At 49.4% G+C, this 7,705-nt stretch overlaps 3 protein-coding genes across 3 annotated transcripts, besides 7 other annotated features; all 3 read right to left on the bottom strand.

The window, feature by feature from the left end:
- Positions 1-24: a microsatellite.
- A 903-nt stretch (positions 25-927) lies between these two features.
- Positions 928-1,563, bottom strand: TraAM80_01055 (alkaline phosphatase; the record flags this gene model as incomplete). The annotated part of the gene is made up of 1 exon (XM_029378110.1): positions 928-1,563. The coding sequence occupies one exon, from the start codon at positions 1,561-1,563 to the stop codon at positions 928-930; it is 636 nt and encodes a 211-aa protein (XP_029242076.1).
- Positions 1,564-1,986: 423 nt separating this feature from the next.
- Positions 1,987-2,004: a microsatellite.
- Positions 2,003-2,037: a microsatellite.
- Positions 2,037-2,094: a sequence feature (A-rich).
- Positions 2,095-2,744: 650 nt separating this feature from the next.
- Positions 2,745-2,771: a microsatellite.
- A 491-nt stretch (positions 2,772-3,262) lies between these two features.
- Positions 3,263-4,993, bottom strand: TraAM80_01056 (uncharacterized protein; the record flags this gene model as incomplete). Its single annotated transcript, XM_029378111.1, has 1 exon — positions 3,263-4,993. The coding sequence occupies one exon, from the start codon at positions 4,991-4,993 to the stop codon at positions 3,263-3,265; it is 1,731 nt and encodes a 576-aa protein (XP_029242077.1).
- Positions 4,994-5,238: 245 nt separating this feature from the next.
- Positions 5,239-5,263: a microsatellite.
- Positions 5,264-5,610: 347 nt separating this feature from the next.
- Positions 5,611-7,419, bottom strand: TraAM80_01057 (uncharacterized protein; the record flags this gene model as incomplete). Its single annotated transcript, XM_029378112.1, has 1 exon — positions 5,611-7,419. The coding sequence occupies one exon, from the start codon at positions 7,417-7,419 to the stop codon at positions 5,611-5,613; it is 1,809 nt and encodes a 602-aa protein (XP_029242078.1).
- Positions 7,420-7,676: 257 nt separating this feature from the next.
- Positions 7,677-7,703: a microsatellite.
- Positions 7,704-7,705: the final 2 nt, after the last annotated feature.

Raw genomic sequence — 7,705 nt, forward strand, 5'->3', positions numbered from 1 at the left:
AACAGCAACAACAACAAAACATCAGGCAACCTTTGCCCTTTTTCCCATTTCTCTGTCGAGGAATGCAAGGTTTTATACACAGCAGGGCCACCAGCGCTGTTGCAACTAAGAGCAGTATTCTGCACAGTACAGTTACTGTTATTTGCAAGAGTGTGCGCAGCGGCCATATATGGCGTTAAAGAAAATGCATTGTATACGTGAAAGCAGAGATGGGAGTTAAAAAGGGATAATAATGAGGTATGCAGCCTCCGTTTTTTCTATTACTTTTGGGTGGCGTCTCACTGGTCGGTTCCACCGCAGCCGTGGACCGCGTACGGCAGGCCAAAGCGTCACCTCCTCCCTGAAGCGTAAAAGCACTTAGTGGCAACGTCAACCGCAGAATTGCCTTTCCGTGCCAAAGCAGATCATGAATCGAGACGGATAAGTTAAGACAGCTCTCTACTTGTTGCCTCCGTGCCCTGTATTTCCCCCGTAAAAACACGAGGAGAGCCTCGAGATCCGCCGCCAACCGCAGGACACCAAAGTTGTGCCCAACGTAAACGCCCACGCGACGCGGAGAGGGGAATCACATCTCGAAGATGGTTGTCACGCCCAAAAACTCCGCGGAGTTGTGTCAATCCGAAGCTTGTGACCCCAAGAATCAAATACCCGAGCATCGTCATGGCGTCACATGAGGTTCCAATTCCAATCTCGCCGAAATGCACACCACCGCCGACGAACGTTACTTGCTCGGTATCACACCGGCAAAACAGAAAAAAATAATTAAAAATTGGTGCTCTCTCGAGCGCTGAAAGGTACTCCCATTCTCGCTCGCCTTCTCATCCATGTTCATCAGCATGCCGCTCCCAATGACTGTCAATGCACACCCCGCTCCCGACCGACCGTAAAGTTATGTCCGGCGACATCGTCGCAGAGATGCTCTTCAAGCTATTTCCACTGCGTCTCACACAATATATCACCACTACAATGGGGGTTTGCGGGATTGCGAAAGTGGCGCACATCCAAAAGCAGAAAACGCATAGCATGATCGTACAAACGCAGCGGTTCCTTCACTGCGGTAGACATCGGATAGTCGGCCTGGAAATTTGTATCCAACACCCAAAATGGAATGGCTTCGAAATAATATACACCTTTTTGTTTTCTGCGCAGGCCACTCTTGGCAACTTCAATGAGGTCCAAAAGGAACTGATGTGTAACATCTTTGCCTGCGTATTTGGCCCCACCGTCGTTCTTGCCCAGGTCATGGTAGTCGCATACACCCATAACACATTGTCTCTCATCTCCCTCTTCAAGGTTGGCCGCGGTGGTGCGGTGATGCATGCATGTCTGGCGGAATGGAGCATCCTCTGGGGCGTTTCGTTGCTTTACAAACTTTGAGCGGATCAATTTAAAATTGTCGCTCGAATAGCAACCCTGAAGCAAACTACAGTTGTCCCCGAACGCCGCGTCACCAAACCAAACAAGTGCACCAACAGTGGAAATGACCACACAACCGCCCGTGTCGAGCCTGGGTGACTTATTCAACTCTCTGACGTGTTCCCTGTGTTTGACGGTCGCTGCCATTACGTCCAAGTAGCCCGGGTCCTGGTCGTGTTTGTTGCAGCTGGCAAAAACAATTTCCGCGAGGTCAGGGCTTACTGCCTACGCCACGGCAGCGGCATTCCCCATGGATAAGAGGAGGGAAATTGAGCAGAGAAGCAGTGCCGTTAGCACTGCTCCTGCAGGGTTGATTTGTACCGCGAGCATCCCACGCCAAATGACAAACCGCAGGTGGTAAGTGTAAAAAGAAAAAAAAAAGTTCTTCAATGCCTTCTCTTATCATGTGTCTATTCATTGCAGGGAAATTGGCAGAAGAGCACAAAGTATCAAATACAAGAAGAGAACAAAAAGAGACCCAAATCCCCATAGAAGAGGACGCTACCTACTCCCACATCGACGTACGAACATTTTCTGTTTGGCACAGAATGACCCTTATCAAAGCGCGTGCACACACACACACACACAGCAGCAGCAGCAGCAGCAGCAGAGAGCGAAGCAATAATAAGAAAAAAAAACCATAAAAATAGTAGCAAAAGGTAAAAACAACAAAAACAACGATTAATCCCTCGCTGAAGCACATACACGCGAGAGTAAGCAATAAATAAGAAAGACACATCTGAGTAATGGCCGTACTTCTTCCTTGCGCAAGAATACGGTCCATCAGTACCTCCAAAAAAAAAAGGGGGGGAGGGGGGAGCAAAAACTTCAACAAGCACAGCAAGTAAGGCCTCCTGGGGAGGAAGAAAACACCACATCACGTGTGAAGCATACTGGACTGGCAGAGCATGTGGTACAGGTTAATATGTGCGCGTGTATGTATGTCCATAATATTAGCATTGAAAGGGGCAAAAGAAATACCCACGCTTTCCTCTTCACATTTTCAGTCAAGCTCCATTTGTTATGGTTGTTGCTTTTGGTTTCTATTCGCTTTCCTCAAGTATAAAATGATCCTATGCCAACTGTGGCTGCATCACCGTACACACGTGCCAGCGGGCATCTATCCACACTGCAACACCAGTCTTGCCTCACACATATCACCTATCCTCGTACCTGAAACACTTCAGTGAAGGGCCTGTTCGGCACCCCGTCTCTTTCTTTTTTGTCGTTGCAGTGACCGCGCACGCATCTCGTTATTCTTTCCGAGCTACCACCCTTTCCAAAGCCACAACGCCTCCCCCTCCCAGCACGTGAAAAAACAGCAAAAGCTTTTCTTTTCTTTTATTTCATTTTCTACGTACTCTCCGGCTTTTTTGTCATCTCCATATTCTTCGTCCATTAGTCACAGGAACCGTTGGCCAGCCACACATACAGTTGAGAGAGTGGGGAGGGAGGGGGAAGCGAATGCGCAAGACAACTCGTCAACCTAAATGACCCTGCATTTGCAAAATTAGAAACATTCCACACTCAATTCAAACAGGAATGCGATCATTAACAACAAAAAAAGAAAACAAAAAGATAAAAAAACCATTTAAAAAAAAGTAGCGGCGCATGCTCGTGTGTGCGCCAAAGCCACACCGTACCCCATCGTCGGAGAGTGACACTGCAAATCTGATGGACGCAAAGAGGCGTTTGCCATCTCAAGCTCCTCCACAAGTTGTTGCGCTGATCGAAGAACCAGGAACAACACCGCCTCCAGAGGCTCCTCCGTACCATTCCCTCCCCCGCCCAATCCATCTTTTCTTCCCATGAGGGCCGCTGTGCCTGTCAGCGCTGCCGCAGTTACTCACGTCTTCCAATACTGGAACAGAAGAGGGAGTGCGTTACCACTTTTGGAGCAGGGTTTTATTCCGTGACTGTGCGTGGCGTAACTTGCATCCTCTACGGGACTTTTATTCTCATTACAATCCTTTTCATTTCCGACTCCCCCGTTCTTCTGATGATTATTATGGACGGCATTTCCATTCTCTTTCAAAGTGTCAGACACATGCGTCACGACATCCCTTGCAGAGAACCAAAGCGTCCACCATTCTTGTGCTTCCTGCGACTCCATTCTGCATCGTTCCCCCTCCTCCTTCTCCAGCATTAGTCGTAGAAATAGGCGTTGCAAAAGGAGCTTCTGAGTGGGCGACCCTATGGCTGTTATGGACATTCGCCTGGGTACAACATCATTCTTCCCATTAGGAGGACTTTCGGGAGGTAAACTAAGTACTGTGTGCAGCATCTGCGAGTATTTCTCTGCCTCCAACACCGCACATAGAGCCTCCTCTTGCCAATACACATTCTCTTCCTGTAGATCCTCCACCACCCACGCTGGGTCCGCATCACGTCCTCTCTGACGCATCACCATGTTCGCTATAGATGCTGAGGCAGAGGGAGCGTCATCAACACTACCAAAACTTTCACTCATTAACAACCCCGCATGGGGACTAACAGTGCCATTAAGTGAGTGACACGATCGAGAAGCCATCGCTTGCAGACTTCCACGACGTGAGGAAAAATAAGATAACCCATTAACAAACAAATTCACGTCATTTACAGTTGTAGTTTGTGGTTGTTCTTGTTTTTGTTGGTGTTGTGGTTGTTGCATTGCCTGCTGCGGAGTAGGCGGAGGTATAGAGACGGCAGACGTTGGATCTTCTGCCTCAGACGAACCATGGACAGTGGAGATCAGGTGAGAGTAATTGGCAGACAAAATGGTCGGCATGCGATGCAAGCCACGCAGTGCCTCCTCAACGATTAGAGATCCATCCGGCGCGGGTTTCATGACGCGGATCACGTTCTCCTCAGAATCCTGAGAAGCTTTTTCAGTGGATGCGCACGCAAACCGAGCCACCATGTTTGCCAATTCTCTTGCTTGCTTAACAGCCTCTTCCCTGTAGCGCTTAAACTGCCAGAGCGCCTCGGTGTAGGCGTCAACTGTCTGATAAATAAACTGTCGGTAAAACGTCTCCTCACCCTCTATTTGTTGAAAACGAGTTTTTTTAGTCTTTGTAAATTCGCCAAAATGTTCTCCCACCACGGCATCTCCTGCCCTCAATTCCCTTAAAAATTGTTCCCTCGCCACCACCGTTTTACCTCCAGGTACGCGAACAAGACGTTGTATCGGCATAGATGCACTTCGCACGTGCGTCTCACGACGTAGACTGCGCTCCGATGAAGTCGGCAAAACGCCAAAGTAAGGGATAGGCTTTGTATGCGTGGGCACGCTTACAAGTTTGCGACGTGGTGGCGACCCATCTCCCTTTGTTGTTGCGGCACGACCACTACTGCAGTTTCTTTGCCGCCGCATTAAGCCCACTGCAAAATGGCGAGCACGTGGATCAGCGCTTTGAACGCAGCGAGCCCTTGATGACCCCACAATATTAGGGCATCTCGTTGCAGCCATGTAGGGAAGTGGGGAGCTTTGGATTGTTTCCGACCTCGCCCTTGCCGTGGTTCCGTTGGGATCTTCCCAAAATTCGTTCAGTATGCGTTGAAGATGGAGCTGCGCGCGTGGGGTCGTATCCTCAAGCATCTGTGACCATATATATACTTAGCAATCTATGTGTGTGTGTGCAGTTAATCCCAATAATAAAGGGAGTTAAATAATAGTACAATTCTACCTTACCTCTCCTTATCACTGTGCCTATAACTGATCTTACACAAGCCGTTCCTACCTCCGCAGCGGTGACGGCAGTTCGCACAAGCCGGTGTAGTGCTGGGCGGACACGAAGAGAGAGAGAGAGAAGAAAAAGTACAAACCAATAAAAATTAAGGTAAAAAAAAAACAAACAACAACAACAACGATTCGGCCACGGAACCCGGAACCCACAAAGGAGAAACCAAAAAGCCCCCCACACTGCCCGCACCTCAGAGAAGTAGGGAACGAAACACTTCACGAAAAGAAAATAAAAAAGTTACAGGAAGCTCCAACAATGAGGAACAAATGTAATACACGCGTAAATCAAAAACAAAAATGACCGACGCGGACAGCTACACGGTTCTCCTCACAACCCAGCGCCTCCCCAATTTTATAATATGCGTGTCTCGTGCCGACGGCTGAAGCGGCGCAACGCAAAGAGTGCATTCCGCCCCAGGCAGGCCGCAGCACATCAACTTCATTAAGATTCCTCAAAAATCAAAAAAAAAGCCTCACATCAGGGAATCCGCAACATTAAACAACTCTCGCGGCCCTGCTGCAAACTCCATAGATACCATAGGCGAGTCTCTGTGATACGCTCTACGTCGCAGGTGATCAAGGATGCATGGCTTTCCCGAAAAGTCACGGCGCACACTCCATCCCGGTGGTAAATTGCATTGCTTCTCTCCTACTATTGTGCCGTAAAGATTACTCGCTGTGAGAGAAGAGTACCAATAGTCATCTTTCATATTTCCCGTCAACGACGTCAGAGCTGCAAGTTGTGCTGCCTTGGGAGCGGAGCGCTCGGGTTCACCCCCCAAGGCAGCACAACTCCCTCCCTTACTCCATCGTGTTTCTTGAACGTCCAGTTTTAGTTTCCGGGTAAAGCGCCTGTCGTGGTCACTACCACTACCAGTGCTGCTGCTGTTGCTGCTGTTGCTACTACTACTACTACTACTACTGCTTCCGCCTTCGCCAGACCTTATTAGGTCCATGTGTGATACCTTCTTGTCATTGCCATCATAATAACGACCCGTCGTTCGTGTGTGCTGCGGCAATAAGGTGTGATGGATTGCACTACCCAAATGCTCAGCGTTTCCTTGAGGCGGTGCCTGGCTTAGACGCCGTGCCTCTTCACCCTCGTGGAGAAAAATTGGCTTGTACTTCTCCGCCAACGCCGGTCTCAGTCGTGCCGTCGCCAGTACCATCGCAAGATCGCCCTCCATTGACACATAAACAAAGTAGCCACTCCGGCGGGCAAACTCTTCTAGCTCTGCCAAATCCGTTTTATAGTAACGCGCCTCAAGGCAGCAGATAAAGAGCCCAAAGTGCGGGGTCATGTTCTCCGTGTCCACGGGATCGAGGTCGCCGCCGTACCTTGCGAGTGTCTTCTGGACACCTTTGCTATCCTGTCGCCTGAGCTCACCCGCATACTTGGAGAAAACCTGCACAAGGTGCCGCGTCCAACGTCTGAAGAAGACGATTCCTGACGCACTAACTTCATGCCGTAATGAAAATGAAGAGCCCAAAAGTCGTACTTCCTTCGGCACCTGCCCTGAAGCTTCCCGTGGAATATCTACCTCACACCGTGTTGTCTTACAATTCCAATCGTACAAGAACGGCCGAATAAAACTCCGATACACATCCATAACCCGGGTATTTTGTAGTGCTGCTGCAGGGATTGGGAAAGGATCGCTATCCCCCTCCAGAGATGGGTCAATGAGTTTGCGTCGCTCCGCCTCCCAGTGCGGTAGATACCTTAGGGCAACCTCCACGCGGTAAATGTACGACCCATCAAACAGTCGCTCGCCGCAAAAGATGCCCATATCGTAAGCAAGGATCTGTAACAGTGTCACTACTTCTCGATGTATGCAACGATCCATAAAAGCCCAGCGTAACACAACTGGGGCATCAGCCGGAGTTTGTTCTCCCTCACCCTGCAGGTAATGCAGTTCTTCAGCCAGCTTCCCCTGCAAATGCGGATTGAAAGTGCCATTCCGCAAGTGAAACATCCCCTCACCATCAACTACAATACTACACGCAGAGCCATGGGTGGCCGCGAGAGCAAAAAGCGCATCCTTCTGCGACGGAGGAACGGATGGGAGACAAATGTCACCACGAAGACTAACGTCCCGCACCATCGCGGGGAAAATTTCCAAGAAACTTTCAGGAAGTTCCGTGGCTGTGTTCTCACACACGAGCCTCAACGGCGGAAGCTTCGGCCGTGTTATGTTTGCTTCGGGTGGTGTACGGTCGTTTGGCACCTTCTCTACGTCCCCTGATAGGTTCGAGGCGCCAGATGCGCCATCGCGGTGAGTCATACTCTATAACGTGCCCAAAATCAAAGAGGGCTTGTAAAGGGGCCAAAAACACCAAGTCTCCCCCCCTCCCCCAGCCCACCGCAACAAAGCAAGAGGGGCAGAAACAACAACAATAACAAAAGGAAAAGAGAAAAAGTAACTACATTAAACCCGCACAGAATTGTAGAGAACCCGGCAGAGAAGCCTCCGTGCTTCCCTTATCCGGCTTTGACAAAATAAACAAACAACAGTGGAAAACACAAGAATAAATGAAAACAATATATATATATATATATATATATATAAG

The sequence above is a fragment of the Trypanosoma rangeli genome, assembly GCF_003719475.1.
Source record: "Trypanosoma rangeli strain AM80 chromosome Unknown Tra_15.4_contig_00020, whole genome shotgun sequence".
In the NCBI taxonomy this organism is placed as follows: Eukaryota; Euglenozoa; class Kinetoplastea; order Trypanosomatida; family Trypanosomatidae; genus Trypanosoma; species Trypanosoma rangeli.